General features: G+C 40.3%; 1 protein-coding gene across 3 annotated transcripts in view; it reads right to left on the reverse strand.

The window, feature by feature from the left end:
- CTNNA3 (catenin alpha 3) overlaps nucleotides 1-18076 on the reverse strand; it is a 369305-nt gene that overhangs the window by 120078 nt on the left and 231151 nt on the right. For all 3 annotated transcript variants that reach the window (XM_014883316.2, XM_088168652.1, XM_088168651.1), the window contains exon 10: nucleotides 2380-2472. In XM_014883316.2, the coding sequence (XP_014738802.1) occupies nucleotides 2380-2472 (93 nt within the window). The remainder of the gene's footprint in view (nucleotides 1-2379; nucleotides 2473-18076) is intronic.

The following is an 18076-nucleotide window of genomic DNA, read 5'->3' on the forward strand; positions in this document are numbered from 1 at the left end:
TCTGGTTTCCCACAGGGTAACTCTCCATCCATGTCTATGTTGACAGATTTACCATGGGCCAGGTCCTCCAGAGGACTGTAAGACTAACCAGAGTCTTCCCCAAACACGCCACTGAACTGAAGCACACGGGTAACAAACCCAAAATGGGTATTAGCAAAACAGCTCTACAGATTTATAGCCTTGCTTTTAAAAACAACACCTTGTATGCTTCTGTTGGTTCCTTCCCCTTTCTTTCTTTCCCACGCACTCGTCTACAGTTAAGATGTTGCTGGCACACCAGGACAGTCACATGGATTCCCAATACAAGTGACACTGGAGATCCTATCTGACAACACCCAATTCTCCCAGCCAAAAGTGAGTTATATGAACAGAAATAGTTCTTCATCAAATCCTAAGCAACCAGCTCCTCATATTTTTATTCCATTATTACTGATTTAACACTAAATAAATTTCCCATGAAACACTCAGAACATTCCAGGATCATTACGTGTTTTGCATTGGTGCTAATATAAATGCCCAGCTTGTTTCATTTCTTGAACAGTCAAAATATTTGATAATAATTTCACTTGAGGAAGCAAAAAAATAGGATTCAGAATCAACCCTCTACATTTTACCTACAGTAGAGTATGATTAACGTAACAAAAGCCAAAAGGCTTTCCTCTAGTGTTTGCCAGTTCTGTAGCTGCCTTTTCCTCTGTGCTCCATAGGAAGTTTTGCTGTCAAATCTGCAAAACTCCCAAGACTCCAAGGTGCTTTCTCTAAGTGCTCGAGGGTTTTTTTTTACTTGGTACTTTTTGGGGCATTTGGGATGGGGAGGCTCTATTTTATTTCTACTGTATCAGATTTCAATTCATACCAGGCTTCCCTCCAAGAAATATTTTGCAAAGCACATAAAACACCTTTCTTTTCACTCTGAAGATTTAGGAACATTGAGGGGTTCTGCATGTGAATTTCCCCATTCTGAGCCCTGATATGCCTCACAGGGAACTTCAGAGATAATTATTTTCCCTATGGAATGTTTTTTTAATGACAGGGCACAATCTGATGTACTGAAAAAACACAGGAGCCTTAATCTGCTATTTCTTATTTAGGTAAGGTGCAAATTGCTTTCACAGGACATGGTCCTTATCTAAGAAAGCAGCAAATCCTGCACAATGAACACACCACTAGTAGTAACAACCTTAGCATGTGCATTCCACATTCTCTTTTTAGTCAGATCTATAACCATCAACTAATTCACCCCTTAAACCAAAAGGGCCCAAGAAACTTCATTTTACTATAGGAAATTAAAAGCCTAGAAACTTAAATGGCTGTGAAGAAAAATCAAGAGTTTAGTCAAAATTAGATTTTTTTACGAGTTTCTGGTATCAGATATGGAGACTTCAATTCCAATTAAAAAGCTGCATCTGGATGCCATAATAATCCATTATAGAAGTGCACCTGACCCCTGGAGAAACAAAGAAGCTGGAAGAAGCCTTCTTACAAATCCAGTAACACAGTAGATCACATAGCAGTGTGATGTGAAACACAGAACCCTTCAAGTTTTAAAAAACACTGAAACTGAATTATTCAAGAGAAAACATTGATTTGTGACATTTTATGAACACCACACTTCCTTGAGAGAATTTCTTTCTCCAAGACTTGCATTTATTCAATAGGCATAAAATGGACTTCTCAAGCTTGCTACTCAACATATTAATATTTGCTCTTCATCTTTTACTTCAACTACATTACCACAAAACTGTAAGAATACTTATGGCACTGTGCAAACTACAGTGTTCTTCAAAGAACTAATGATCTTGAAATTATGCAGTCTCCAGGCTGCAACACAGATCAGATTTACAGGAATCAGTAAAATCTTCACTCTAAAAGATTTAACTGCAGAAGTTTTTGCATCTCTGTAACTCTGAACATAACAAAGTGAACACATTGTTGGTACTTAATATCTTAGAAAAAGTCTAGCTGTGCTTTTTTCCATTCATTTCCTTAAGATGAAAGTTCAAGCTTTTAAATTGGTGATAATCAGAAGAATTCATACTTTACTGTTCACTTACACAAAAACCAAATCAAGTGGTGTCTTCCAAGTTAAAGGTCAAAATAGGTACTGCTTTTTAAGAGTAAATTCTTACAAATTTTTCATATTACAATGTTCATTCAATGAGGTGTGATTTCATAAAATCACAGTTTTTAAGAACTCCCAGCCAATACAGACTATTAACCACTCCTATGTTAACCACAGAAAATGAACAGATGACCAAAGTTCTTGCATTTCTCATTTGGTCTCCTTTGGCTAGGCTGAGCTGTGTAAATGCAATGTGAACTTAGACCAAAGGAACACGGGGAGTGCACTGCAGTGGGAATGAAGGGAACAAGTCCTACCTGGGGGCACAAGGTCTCGATGTGGTTAGCTGCCATCTGGACAATTTTCGTTCCATCTTCATTTGTGGACAGCGAACAAGCAAGATTGGCAACCTCAAATAAAATAAACAAACAGCCAGGTAAGCAAGCATTCCTGCTCAGACTTCAAACTTGCCAAAAAACATCTCTGATAGAAAGCCTTCATTTTGGAGGAGAAATATTTTGTCAAAGAATGTTTTTCAACAAGGAAACACTGCAGGAGGAAAAAAACGCTGTGGAGAGAGGTGACAGTGATGAGAAATCTTACAATATCACCCCAATTTAGGCTCAGCAGGTAACAGCTACAGACTGGTGTTTGGAAACTAGGAGGAAATTTCAAAGTAAGAGCCTAAGGTTTCAGTAGATTGCTTGTGATCTTGCCCCTTAATTTTTCAGAGCCCTCCAAACCATGACCAGCTTTTATACTGTTCATTTAAACTTCCTTTTAAGACTTTAAAGCTCAAATAACATTTATCTTGACCTGTTGTAATTAAACACAAAGTAACTTCTGCCCTGAGCTATCCACAGATCGTTCTTTTAATTAATAGTAGGGTTTTCAACCAAAAGGATCCTATCATATAGCATATACAGTGCAGCCAACAGTGACAACGTATATGGAAGCCTGAACTCTGTGAAAGAACAAATCTATCTTCCATTGTAACACACACCAAAGAGATAGAGCTTCCTTTGAAGTAAGCATCTCTTCCACAATGCCCAAGTTCAAATGAATGAAGGAAAAAGCGTCTCACTGCAAGTGAAGATCAACAAGCTGAGAGGTTTGACAAAGGTACAGGAGAGGCTGGGACACACCAGCATGCAGGAGATCTTTTTATCCTGCTCCAGTAATACAAAGTCCTTCCTAAGCTACTGCACACTTGTTACCCACCACGGCCTCCCCCGAGGTAACTACACTGCCCACAACCACTCTGATGTTAATGCAGCCCAAAAACTGCCTGAGAACACACCCCTGCAGCGCTGCAAATATCAACACACAGCCACACTTATTCAGGAGCTTCCCAAAACTCAAACAACAACTTCTACAGTTCAACTGCTGTGAAATGAAAGCAAATCTGCCTTTATCAACAACATTTCAGGACACCACCACTAGTTCAACGCTGATTTACTACCAAAGGCTTTCATCATTCTTACTTAATTCTAAGAATTGTAATAAGTAATTACAAGGCATTAGTGCATAGACAAATTAATTACTTTTCCTACTGAAAATTCAGAAGGGATTAAGAAACACTTTCTGAAAGGGGTGATTCAGAATGCAGGGCCTTGCATTTACACCTGTGCCTACACAAAAATACTTCCTACAACCTTCCCCTGGTACTCCAATACAATTCACTGGTTCCCTACCTATGTGATACATTATCTTTTCCATACAAAAAACAATGGCTAAGACTAAAGAAATTCAGTTTTCATCAAGGCACTGACACCCTATTCTCTTTTATTAGAAGTAAACTGCCATGGGTTGGTTTTTAATGCAGTTATCTGAAAAAACTGGCCTGCTTCTATGCTTTCCTTCCTGACTCTTCAGCTTAAACTACCCACAATACCCCCTATTATACTGCCACAATACAACCCTAAATTATGCTATTCCCTCCCCTCAAAGGAACAAAGAAATTTTAAAAAAATAAATCAGTTTTTCTTTGGATTGAAGTTCACCAGTCTTCACTACTGGTCCCAACAATTAATTCACACTGGCTTCAGTATTTTAGTTCCTTTGCCCCAGTCACTGAGGTGGTCATGTATCCAAACACTACTGATTTTAAAAACTCTTCTATGCCTAAAGCAGTAACATTTCAAAGGTAAAATAAAAAGGCAGTGCCAGCTGTTCCACCAGGACAAAAACTCTCAGGAGCTTTTTTTCTCCTTGCCATAAGGTTCCTCATGTTTTAAATTCATTTGGCAGTTTCCAGAAGAACTTTACTTTCGTTTCTTGGAATGCACTACAAACGTGCACTATGGAGCTCCTGTTTATCAGTGAGGTACTGCTCTAAGCAGTTTTGTCCCTGTCTTAATGAGCAAGGCAGACACGGACAGTTTACAGCAACTTTTTATCCTGTTTCCTAGTTACACCAGCTCCAGCATTTCAGTACTTGCATGGAAACTGTGTCACAGTCATAAATAATAATAATAAAAAAACAGAAGAGGTTTCCAGAGATCACGTACTCCAACCCCCTGTTCACAACATGAGAACAAACTCCAAACAAACTGGTGCCAATAGCTGAATGTAACAGATCAGCACCTGGGGACAAATTCTGTGTCTTACCACACCATGTGGGAGACTGGAAAGGTAAAAGTGAGGCTCTTCTCTGACAAAGCATGCTCAGGTCACGAAGGGGCTCTCAACCCACAAGTACTCCTCTTTATTTGAAGTCAAGAGCAATAAGGAGTTTTTTCTTAACACAAAGAGGAACATTTTTCTGATCTTATGCTCCCCTTCCTGCTCTAAGCATTCCTTGGTGGTGACCCAATTCAGAATAGTATTCTCAAAGCACAAGCAGCAGAACAAGGGGATAAGCACTAGGAATTTGCGTTAGGCCATTTTACAACAGCAAACAGAGCTTTGTACCATTTACATTAGGTGTCTTAAAAAAATTAAGCTGAACAAAGTACTACTGGTTACTTTTGAATGTTTTATTTTGGATGTGTATCTGGAGTTCATACAGTGCTATGCCAGCAGCAGATTTAGACCTTTGCCCTTCATTTTGATCCATGTTAATAAGACTTCTGTTTCCATGAGAAAACGGGCAGTATTTTCTTCTGGCACCGAAGCAGCACTGGTCCACACGTACCTTATCCATAAGTAAAAGGGCCCTCAGTCAGTCCCAGCAGTAGGTGACGAGGTCACAGCTGTTCCACCCAAAGACAACCCAGATCCCTGCAGGTCATGACCATGGTCTCAGCCATCAGTACACGCACTGGTGCTACTTCCCTCACCAGCTCCTCAAGAGATCTCCTTAACACAAACCCAAAACACAGTAATAATTCAAGTAAATCACACAGAAAGAGGCAAACACAAGTCTGCCAATTTTCCAGGCAGGAGGAAGGGCATGTGTGAACCTCAAGTCTCTTTTGAGGCTAGAACATGGCTAATAAGGAGGAGAAGCTGTTTCAGCAAGAGTAAACGTCTACAACCTCTAAGAAAAAAAAACCAAGCCCTAGCTCAGATAAGACCTTATTGTCATCAGTATAATACACATCTCAAAAGACTTGCAATCTGAGACATCTTTGTTACACGACAGTCTCTCCCCTCAGCAGTATAAACTACACAAATACATTACATTTCTTTTGTATTCTCTGCGAGAAACCAGCTTCCCTTAGAGGGACTTCAAACCCAAGCACACTGCAACTTCAAAAACAAAACTGCAAAATGAAAACCCAAGATTCCTCTCAGTCAGAAAATAATTGTCCTTCTGAAGAGCAAAGTTTGTCAGGACAAAGAAAAAGCTTCTTTGTAGGCTGGTCTGACTGAAATCAGAACTCTACTGAAAAAAATCATGATCATTTTCTCTGAACGTTTTTAAGATACTAAGAAAGCAGTTACACAGCTTTTCTTTGAAAACATAACAAACAGAGAACAAACTATCCTTGATGAGGTTTAGCAACATCAATTAATACACTAATTAAGGTGCAGTGGGAAAGGAAGACTTTGAACTGAGCGTGTAAGTGCAGCACTGGCAGTAGATAAAATATTTCATTAGTCTGATGGATTTTTAGATTGTGAAGGAACTGAAGAGTAGATTTTTGGATGCCCACTCCCTGTACACACAAGATATGTCAACACACATTTCTTTTACTCCTGCAGCTATTAAACGAGCTTCTTACAGGCACTTTAACTGGTGTTTTTTGGGCGAGGGTCTACCCTTCTGTACTGGGGAGGGGATTCCTTTCTTTAGCATATGGTGACCCAACAACTTTTCAGGCTAGAAACTGCTGAAGAGTAGGATTTGTGTATAGCAGATTACACACAGTTAAAAAAATAATTCAACAAATCCTATTCTCTCCTTGATTTATACATTACATGACACTTGTGTATCTAGGAGAGAGCACAACTGAAATGTGTGCCCAGATTTTTTCAGTTCCCACTCTTTACCAAACAACTGAAAGGCAAAGAAAGACACGCTTAGAGGCCACGAGAGATACAATATACACGGACAAGTTCACTCAGTTGTCCCAGCTTCTTTGGGGTGCAAGGCTTTTTCCCTTGCCTATTCTCACACAAGTGCATTCAGTGTGGTTCCCCTAATGTTTTTTCCCCAAGCAGAGGACAAAGTAAAGTCGTCCTCAAGCTTCATTCAACCTCAGATTTTCCAATGCTTTCCACTGGGTATTAAGGCAAACAGAAAACACATTTAGGCAAAACACCTCGGAGAGCCACTAATGATTTCCAGTGGCTTTCTAGAAAGGTGTGGTAATCCTCTGAAGCACCAGAGATAACCCAACACCCTTTCTGTAGACAAAAGGGATGCGTTCCCAAGCCCGTAAGAGCCTCGGGGCAAGGGGAAGTTCACATGCTAAGTGAGAAAGCCTCTTCCCTGTGAGGAGTCTTATCTTGATTCTGCTGGAAAGGAAAAGAAATCCTTAGGAGAGATATTCCAGCCATGACTTAAGGATGCAATACAGTGGTTCAGAGTTAACTCCACGGTGAAAACAACATGCAAAGTCAAATGCCAAAGTGAGATTTTTAAGTAGTAGAGGAGTAAATAATCACTGCACTGCCTCACCACCTGTTTCATTCGCAGCTGAGAACAGCTTTGCTGATCTATTGTCCACACTGCACAGCAAGAATTAAATGTACGCCCAAGGATTTTTTTCAGTCAAATTCACTCCATTAACTCCCGAAAATAAGTATTTGCTCAGGAACAGATTGTCTGCTAACTAGCTACATTCTTCTTCTATAAATTGTACAAAATGAAGCAGCATGTTCTCTAGATGTGATCCCTTTTGCTCCACCGACAGAAGCTCAGTTTCTTTTCATTATTTTACCCCAAGTCCCAACTCACTTATACTGTAAATCACCAAGGATAACTCAGTCATTAACTCCATGAAAGCTTCTGTTCTCTCTTCTTGGTGAAGATTTCCTGTTCTTCACATTAAATACCTCTTTCCAAAGCTCTGCCTAGCCTGAAATTACCCATATCCTTCACTACACTGCAGGGCGCACCCGAAGTCTGTTCTTTGGAGATTTTTTAGCCTGGTGTGAAGAACCCTCCGGCAACCCAACCCCTCCCACCATCAACCCGATAGAAATTCTTAGTACCATAATGGGAAAGCGTTACTAAAATAAAAACTGGCATGCTGCAAATTTCACAAAAAATGAACTTGTGTGTCACAAGATTTCAAACGCAGCCTTTAGGAAGTTTAAAGTACTGATCCTATCATTCTACCTCTTTTTTTAACAGATAGTAAATATCAGAACAAAAGCTTACCGGTTTTCCACAACACCAAGCAAAAGTGTTTCTTACACACCCCTCTAAGGAACACTAACCAGATACAGTGTCCCTTCAACAAGTACATGAATTCTCCCAAGCAGTGACAGGGAGTTAAAAAGGCCTCAAGGAGGACAGTGCACAAACAGCCCAGCAATCCACTGAGGTAGAGGTTAATCCTGAATAATCACATTTCAGACAATATTTCATTTGTAGGTAAGCAACTGAATACTGAGATGAGGAATAACATTTGAATTCCAACACTACAGCAGTCAATATGGCTTTCAATATAAAATTATATACTCCGTGTAAACTGATTATAACTGTTAGCCTGCTCTCTTCAAACCACAAATGAAAAAACGTATTCATGTATTTTCTGCTTCTAATTTTGCAGTATACAGAAATATCTTCTACACGTTTTTAATGTGCTCTCAGTTTCTACCACTAGCTTTATTCATGAAGCCTTAAGAAGTCTTCTGAGGAAAATGACTGTTCACACAAAAAAGAGCCATGAAAAAAATACAAAGGTCAACATTAAATAATGACTGTATTTTTTTCAAGGAAAAAGCTACAATGATGTATGTATGTCTTCCAGTCATTCCTGCATTTTATATGCATTTATGATTACTATGTGCATTTTTATGGGCTTAATAAAACTTACATAGACTACAGGATTTGGTTATAGCAAAAGAACACATTCCTGCGGACTAAACTTACCTCCAGTGGGCAATAAAGTAATATCACAATGTTACTTGTTTTGCAATCCATTTTCTACCATAAAACTTAACTTCTTTCCAGATCAAGTCAAGTAGTTATAACTCAGGTGAAAAGTTACACTCTTACCTTTTACTAGCTTTTACTTTTGTGAAGAAACAGGTACAAACTCTACTCAAACACGTATTATACAGATTTCCCTGCCTCTGCTAGCTTTTCACCTTCCACTCTTTGAGAAGGAGTCCCGAATCTGATTTAAATACAGTAGGGGACTACACACCTGCAAGCTTCTTCACACACTTCTGCTGATTTTGTCCATCTCCACCTCCTTCCATTTTCTGCAGAGCTGAACTACCCAGTACTGCATTACTGCCTAACCCACTGCTGATTTGACAAAATTAGCCCAACCTGTACACCTGAGGCTTATCACTGCCCCTCCAGGTGTCACCAATGACCTGCTTAAGATGGCTCAACTCCTCAGGGTATTATGTAACTTCAACTGCCTCCAACAGGCATGCCCAATATTCTGCTTGTATAATTAATAAAGTATATATAAATACCCATGGACTAGACTGTTGAGTTTTGTTGTGGGGCTTTTTTCCTAACAGCATAACTGCAACTGGTTTCTTTCAAGGTCCATGTGCTCAGACAAATCTTATACAAGTTCATCTAGGAGCCTGCCCTGATGAATTGGGTCTCAACCAAAATGAAAACAGATATATACACACACAGCACACATGAAAGGAAGAATTCTGCCCAGTAAAATTCCAGAAACCATTTCCTCATCAATAAAGGTGTCAGGCCTGATGCAGAGTCCCATTAAGCTTTCTCTCACTGCTTTAGGTCACAGTTACATTTGAAGAGTTCAGGTCTCTAGACTCTGAGCTCTGGTTACATCCAAGAACAAATGCTGTATTTGTATTATAGTCATGCTCTGGCAAGCTAGCTGAAGACTCCAGTAAAACAGAAACTGCCTGTAGTTCTGACCTGTGTCACTAATGGTCTCTCCAAAAGATGTCCCATCTGCAGCAGCACCAGACTTAATCCGTTGCAGTACCTGTGAAGTGGCCTCTGATCCCTGAAGAAAGCTCCTTCCACAGGCTGACTATAACAGCAAGTGAAAGCTCTAAGTACTTGATGAAACCTCCCCCTCAGCACCATTCACTGGAGTGTTAGCTGCAGGGGGCTTTCCAGAAGTATGCCGTATATTAAACCAGAAGAAAGCAGGGTTCTCAAAATGATAAAGTGGCTATTCCAATTCTGTAATCATATAACCTTCTCCTTATCTCAGCCTCAAAACATGGCAAGTAAGACAGCAGTTACCCATGGAGCAAGAGGACACCAGTCATGCACACAATTAGCCAATTCCTTAAAACAACCAAGAGAAGGAGTAATCACAGCTCCCTGACAGAAATCACAGCTCTTGAAGCAATGAGGCACGCTCAAGTGCTAATAAACAGATTAATTAACTGCTCTGTCTTGCAATTGTCTTCCTGTTACATCTTGTAAGATGTAACACCAGTGGAACTCAGTAAGGATCAGGATGGCTCAAACGGTTCTCAAAACTGCATTAAACCCTCCATTTCCTACACTTCAGTAAAAAAGAGGAAAATGCAACACATACAATAAACTGTCAAGAGAATACTCAAAACTTCAGGCCTTTTTTATCTAGAAAACACAGGTAAGATTCAAAAACGTATGCATGACTAAATCCTTACGTGGCTTCTTATTGCTCGTTACTCAAATATTCCACAAAAAAAAAAAGTAAAGGTCATCTAGCTTTCAATATTCTGCCAGTACCAATACCTGAAACCCAGCACCCTGAAAGCCTTCCCAGAACAAGTCCAAGTCCATCTCCCCGTTCACAAGAAGAAATTTACTGAAGAAAGCAAGTCACAGCCTAAGGCTGTTTATGCTATGTAGAGCCACGAAGCTCTCCCACTTCCCACACGTACACACCATGTGTGTTTAAAGAATTCTTTTAAAGCATCAGCTTTTCAGAAAGAAAACCAACCCTACCCAAGCTTATCAGAAGTCAATTCTCTCTTGCAGTACTCCTGGAATTCTGCCCCTCGCCGTTACTCAGCGGCACTCCCTCACCCCAACCAGCGCCATTTTGTCCCTCACCCCAACCGACGCCATTTTGTCCCTCGCCGTTACTCAGCCGCACTCCCTCACCCCAACCGGCGCCATTTTGTCTCCAAGAATTGAGACTGAAAATTTTGTAACTCAAGGAAAAAAAAAAACTCCTAGCATATTGTTCTCTGTTGGTGCCTCACAGATTGCTATTTAACAGCTTATACTGCACGAAGTTAGGCTTAAAAGCATCAAGGCCATCAAAGCTCCCCTGTTTCAAACAGAAAAAACACTTCAAAGCACACAACAAAGAAGAAAACTCACGGCTCTGGGTGGTTTTAGACGCACGCCCTGCCCGCGCCACTTCCCCTCAGCACCGGCAGCAGGCGTAGCGCGACTCCAGCGGCCAAAAAGGCGGAATTCCGGAGAACAAACCGGCACAATTCCAGCAGCAGCGGCGACATTGTACCTTCTGCACTCCCTCTGAAAGTTCCATGCAGGGACGCACGGCCAAAACCGCCTGCACCGGCAAACGCCGCCCGCTCCGAACCTTCCAGAAGTGGGCGGGACGGGCGTGGCACTGAGCGGCTGCAAATGGAGCTTAGTGCACACAGCTGTGTTGTGTGAGGGTCTCATCGCTCACAGCGCTGAGAGGCCAATCGCTCACAGCTGTGTGTGTGTGTGTGTGTGTGAGGGTGCCATTGCTCACAGGTGTGTGTGTGTGGGTGGGTGTTCGTGTGTGTGTGAGGGAGTGTGGGAGTGTGAGTGTGTGAGAGAGAGAGTGCCATCGCTCACAGCTCTGTATGTGTGTGTGTGTGTGTGTGTGTGTGTGTGTGTGTGTGTGTGCGTGCCACTGCTCACATCTCTGTGTTTGTGGGTGCCATGGCACACACGTCTGTCCCCCTCACCGCAGGGAGCCACCGCCCTCTGTCCCTTCCCACCCCCAGACACACAGCACGCTCTTATTCATTACATTACTGCATTACAGGACATTCTTATGCATTCGCTATAGCTACATTTCAAGTATCTTGTAAAAATGTAATTAGTCCTCTCATTCATTTTCAGCCTTCCTTTATCCCTTAAATGAATCAGTAATTTTCTCAGGTTTATTAGTTTTTATTCTCCTCTTTGTAAATGGTGCCATGAAAGCCCTGTACGGACAGCCAATTCCAATTGCCGGTGGAGTTGGACACAAGCTCATAGCTACTGTAGTTCATATGGAACACACATTGTACTAACATAAAATGTTTCTGTGGCAGTGGAAGTCTGCTTCTGTTAGTGGAGTTTAAAGGTTCATAAAACATTTTATAAGAAACCCTTGACTAATTTTTGCTGGGTGATCTGTGATCTAGGAAATGTGAAACTGATCACAAAGAAAACATTTAAAACTGTTCATGAGCCTTGCAACCAAAACTCCCATAGAAAGTTGTCCAGATTGCAGTGCAGTCTGAAGCATCAGTGTGGGCTCACCCAAAAGCGTGTGCACAAATTTGAACAGCAGAAATGTGATCATACTGAGTTCACAGAAAAACTCCTAGGAGATTCTATCTTGTTTACAGTACACTGGCCTTGAAAAGAGGCAAATGAATTGACTGTTCCTCCCTGCAAAGCCATGCCCTGAGGAGAAATGATGCTCATGCACAGCAGACACCTGTCCAACAGCAACCAAAGACATGCAGGAGTCGCATTTCAAAGGAAACAAATCTCTGTGCAAGAAGTCTAGAATTTAAATGTACAAACGAGTCCTGGTTAATTAAGGTAAATCTCAGAAAACGCTGATCTGAACTTCCCATCACAAAAGTTCCTGGCATCTGGCTGCTACTGTCCTCTCCCCTCAGTGCCTCAGCTGGGTAAAGGACTGTCACAGTGTGACTGAGGACAGATAGAGAAAGCACTCTGCAGTTTAGTTCTGTCCTGCTGAGCCCAGCAAGGAGGCTCCCTACACCTAGCAAGACCAGCCTGTATTCTTCAAAAGGTTTTAGTAATTTGTCATGAACTCCGTATTTTAAATACTAGGCTAACATTTATTAAAAAGCAATGATGTTAAAATGTGAGCCATGTGAATTCCTTGGAAGTAACTACACTGACATTATTATTGCACATTGCTCAAGTTTGATGTTCAGATTCTTTTAAGAAACTTCAGCAGAAGATGAGTAAAACCAAAGGGAAATACCAAGCAGGATGTTCCTTTTGTCTCAGCCAAGCTGTCATAAACAAAAACTTATCCAGCTTCCCCAATAAACAACGATCATTTGCCTTCCTTGTAATCAGAAATTCTAGTCCATGGCTTCCTACAGTGTTTTCTAATAATTTCCTTACTTTTTTTTTCCCCAGCCACTCTTTTTAAATTTTTTTATTTATGCTGTTACACCTGTATTATAAAAGAATTTGTCCTACTTTTTGCTTTCTTGTCTCAAACACAAGGTATGACATAGCTCCTCTAGGTATTGTGTACAAACTGCATTTCAGAACAAAAATGTTTATCAGTTACTTCAATGTATCTAGAAATTTATGTTATAAAGTACAGTCTTGTAAAAAGCATCACACAGGCAGTGGCAGAAAAATACTGCTTCAAAAGCCATTTGCCAGTGGTAAAGTACCCAGAAAGACTACTAGAGAGGTGGTTAAATCGAGCAAGCCAAAATGTTGCCCAACCATCAGGAAAATACTCTCAAAATCCTAGATTGCTTTGGGTTGAAAGGGATCATCCAGTCCCATGGGCAGGGACACCTCCCAGCAGGCCAGGCTGCTCCAAGCCCCCTCCAGCCTGGCCTTGGACACGTGCAGGGATGGGGCAGCTTCTCTGGGCACTGTGCCAGTGCCTCACCACCCTCACAGGGAAAAATTTCTTGTTCATAGCTAATCTAGATGGTCCCTCCTTCAGTTTAAAACTGGGAAGAGTAAACCTCCTCCTTCAACAATTACCACAGCTTTCATATTCCAAGGGAAAAAAATAAAAACAAGCCAGCAATCCCTAACAAACTAACAGAGACTTGTCTGGTATTTGAGAAGCACAAGCTTTAGTAAAATGATGTTAATATTTTGATGATGAGTGCCTTTTTTGGTACCTTTGGAATTACTCTGTTACAGCTGACTGGCTCATTACAGATCAATGTATCAAAATGATGAGACTTCTGGGAATATAATGGAATCACAATTAGCACAATTTCTAATATTCTGAGGAACTTCTCAATCTGGTGTGTGCAGTAAGAAAAGGCAAGAAATCAGTGCCAATGCACGTGTGTTAGCTCTCTGTACAGAATCAGCACAGATGTTAACCCCTGTATCCTGCTGGGGATTCTTCCCTCTGCAGCTCCCCTAACTCCAGCACACTGCACAAGGTGCCTGGCATTTGCAGCTGCTGAAATACACCCCTCACACACAGAAAGTCTGAGAAATCTTTGGGTTGTTTATCTTTTGTTCTCTTGCTTCACACTTACGCAATAAAGGCTGTGATTAAGAGGATTAATGAAAATGTCACCATTTATCACTTGAAGTTCAATCAGTAATAGGAGAGTTGGACTTTATTTGATTAATTATACAGAGATGCAAAAATCCTTGCATTATTAATTCAGGATTTGCTGTAAAATGCTAGAACTCTGTGAGGCCTTAAACAGCAAGGTTCAAAGTCTTAAAGCTTACTTACACTTAGAAGTACATGCCTGACTTTAACCAAATTTTATTAATTTTCTTAATTCACTGTTTTGACCACATTAGCTCTCCACTAAGCATCCATCTACCAGCTCCCAAACATCCAGAAACAATTTATGTGTCTTTAAAGGCCTCCTTCCCTCTGCCTGCCACCTCCCAATTACATTGCCAGACTGCTTCTATTAGAACATAATACATTTGTTTGCATTTCAAGAATTCATGCATCATTCCCGTGCTGCCTGTAATTTTAGAAGTAATTCCACACAACCCTCCACCTCAAATGCCATTACCATCTTTAGGTACACCACCTTTACCTGTTGCAGGCTCTCTGCAAACACTCACCCAACCACCTGGCAGCAGAGGGTTTGTAGCTGCCCCAGGGCCCTCACACCCTCCTGCCAAGCAGATCTGTTTGCTCAAGGACTCTGCAGACTCACTGAAGTGGGAAAGCTGGGGTTTAACACCCAACTCTTGGGCTTACAGGCACTGCATTCCTGTTTCTGACATCAAAAGTTTGGTTTTTAAACAGCGGCAGAAAAAAAAGTATCTCTGAGTAAAATGAGGTAGTGCTTTTTTGCCTTCTTTTTTTTTTTTTTTTTAAATTTATTTTGAAGTTAGATTAGTGTTGTTAATCACAGACTTGTTAAAATTAGCAAAGTCAGCAGTGAGGTTACTCCAATGTGTCCAGGGAGGACTTTGGATTTAAGTGTCTCTCTGAAAGTGAGAAAGTCAGACAGCAACAAGGGCAGGAAATCCCTATCACACAAATTGAGGATGCACAGAAATTAGCAAACTAAAACTAGGTGGTTTTCCTCTCAAAAGCAAAGCATTAGCTTACTAACTGACAGTAAGAAAAACAATGTGTGGTAAGAGAGGAGGGTTAATTAGTATGGTAATGTAATGAAAATCCACTTCCCATTCATAAATATTGATTGTGCTCAGAAGGGCTGATCTTATGTACAAAAATGACATCCCAATCTGCTGCCAGCTACATTTTATTCCCAAAATGCTGACCACTGTTGTGCATCCCCATCTCCATTTGCTAGCTGCTGCACAGTTCAATGCTCCCTGAGGCACAAAGCCACACTGGAGTTGTGTGCCTGCAGATCCCATTGTGCAAAGGGACCCTGCATCCTCAGGACAGCTGCTGTGCACCCTTCTGTACATGACTATCAGACAAAAATACCACAAAAATCTGTATGAGGATATACTCTACAGCTTACAGTCTTCAACTGCTGTTTTGACATATATGATCACACCACTGGAAGTGTATTATGGGTTAAAGAAGAATAGTAAGAGCAAAAGCAACAGCAAAAAAATGACAAGCCCTTGACTTGGATCTTATATCTGGGGATGAAAACCCTTAGCATTGAACAACCTGAAACTAAAAACTTCCACATAACAGGATTCATGCTTCTTGTCTTCTGATTATACTCCAAAGGAGAATGATAAAAGATTCTGCTCTCTTCTGATATTCTCCAAGTTAATAGAGATGTTCCAGTAATCTGTCAGTTTGACCTCTACACATGCAGTTTTGAAGTTTTGCCATTGTCAGAAGTAGTTTTGCTTTTCAATAGCACAGTAAAATCAATATTTAAAAAGAGGCAATAAAGGATTAAAATGTTATTTTTATTTTGTGTTTACCAGTCTGGGATTAAAACTGATAGAAACAGGAAGAGTGCTGAGAATACCCAATTCCCAATTGTCTTTGAAGGTGGTAGAAAGAAATCAGAGATTTCCAACTGACAGGACTTTGTACATGCAGTACTTTGATATATAAGGAAAAATTAAAGGACTGTTAAATCCATTTTAGATTAAGCTGCTATCTCACAGGAAACTATGCAAGTGTATATTGGATATCAAATCAGAGGGGTAGTTGGTTTTCAGAGTTCAAGCAGTTTTATTTCCATGGACCTTAGCTCCAGGTAAAAGCTCAGTAAGGTTAAAGAATGCAGTCCCTAAGTCCTGCATGTTCAGAGGTAAAATTAACAGCTGTCACAGGCTGCTTCAAAGTCTCTTGTTGTACACTCAACACAAGAGTGAGATGATTTGTTTAGGATGTTTTTGTTGCATTTTCCAGACCTATGGAAAGTTGCTCTCAACCCAATTTTCTGGGCCACCATATTTAAAATTTGACATAGAAAGATATAGCAAATTACATACAAAATCAGACAAGGTGGTGAATAAGAGCTATCATCTTTTAGGTGCATGCCAATAAAACAGACTGATGTGGGAGAGTTTTCCCGTTGTACTTAAAGACAAATATTTCCTGTTTGTATAGAAAATAATAAGCAACCTGTTAGATTTTGCAGATTCCATGTTTAAACTGACTTTTGGCAGAGCTGTTTTCACAAGAGGCAGCCATAGGCAGCTTTAGTTCAAGAGCCAGTGGCTGTGTTTTACCTTTTGGGAGAAGGGAAGACTTTTCTTGAGCATGCTTATTCATTTCTTGCCAATATTACTTTTGATTACCAGATACTTACTATTGGTTCTACTGTCCTCAGTTTTGCAAACATTTTGCAAATGAATCACAAATGCTGAAAACATTTCATCTTACCATATGTAAGTTCTTCCACATTGTTTGCCAGAATGGTGTTATAATTCTAACAGCACTGAACAAAAAATTATTTTAAATCTATGTATATCTAAAACTTCAATTTCCTTATAGAAATAGAAACAATATACATTTTTATAATTCAAGGGCTTTTCTCCAGTACAACTTTTAACTTAGATTTTTTTTTAAATGCTCTCTTAAGATGAAATGCACATCACCTTCAACAGATGTACCTTTTCTGCACTGGAAATGTTTGTACTAACTTGCAAACTGTTTTTTTTGAGCAACACTCAGTGTCCTGCACACCTCTGCTGCTCTGTATCTACACATCACACCACTGATGCACTTTAATGTATGTGCTGTTTGTTACTGTCCCTTGTTTGTGTCCCAGAAGCCAGCACTGTCATACTGCAATACTGGCAAGAACTAGGCCACAGGCTAAAGTGTCAAATTTATGTATCAGCACATCTGAGGTCAGTATTATTGGATCAAAGGACTGAGAAAAAGGTATATTCATGTACCAGGAGAAGGGATGAAGAACACAAAGTTCACTTCATCATCGCCTCCACTTCTGTTCAATCTCTGCCTCTGCTTGCTAGAGCTGACCTTTAAACACCACAGTGGGAGATTTGCATCTGTGCCAAGAGAAAAGATAATCAGAGGATTCTTCCCTGCTCCCATCAAATTCCTTTTTTAATCTGCAGTTCAGGCAGCCTATCACTCCTCCTCTCAGGAAGCATTACATCTCAGTGATGGATCAGCTCAGGAGAACAGTCTGTCAGCTTCCCCAAACAAGAAACTGCCACTTGCACTGGGCCTGCTTTTCTCCTCGTGTAGATGTGACATTTCACTCTCCTTGGTAGCTGTGTTTTGTTCACTGTTACATACCTGTTATCCCAACAGCAGAATTTGCTTTGGTCTTTGGTAGAAGGGACCCAGAGGCCAGAACACTCCAGCCACTAAAAACAGGAGTGTCTTAAAGTACACCTGGGTCCCTTAAAACTTCTCATTATTATTTTGCCTTCATTTTCATAATTTAAAATAGAGTTTATATTCAGAGATAATCCTGAAATGTCCTAGAAGACTCTTTGCAAATGTTTCCATACAATCAAATATTTAAACTAGATTTGCAATTTAATTGTAACATTTGAAATGAAAAGGTATTTCAAAGCAAAACCTATATATGTCAAATCTGAAAGTACTTAATCTTCACATTTTGAATTTTTTTCAAAATTGCTGCATTTTA

Source organism: Sturnus vulgaris, chromosome 8, assembly GCF_052056855.1.
Source record: "Sturnus vulgaris isolate bStuVul1 chromosome 8, bStuVul1.hap1, whole genome shotgun sequence".
NCBI lineage: Eukaryota > Metazoa > Chordata > Aves > Passeriformes > Sturnidae > Sturnus > Sturnus vulgaris.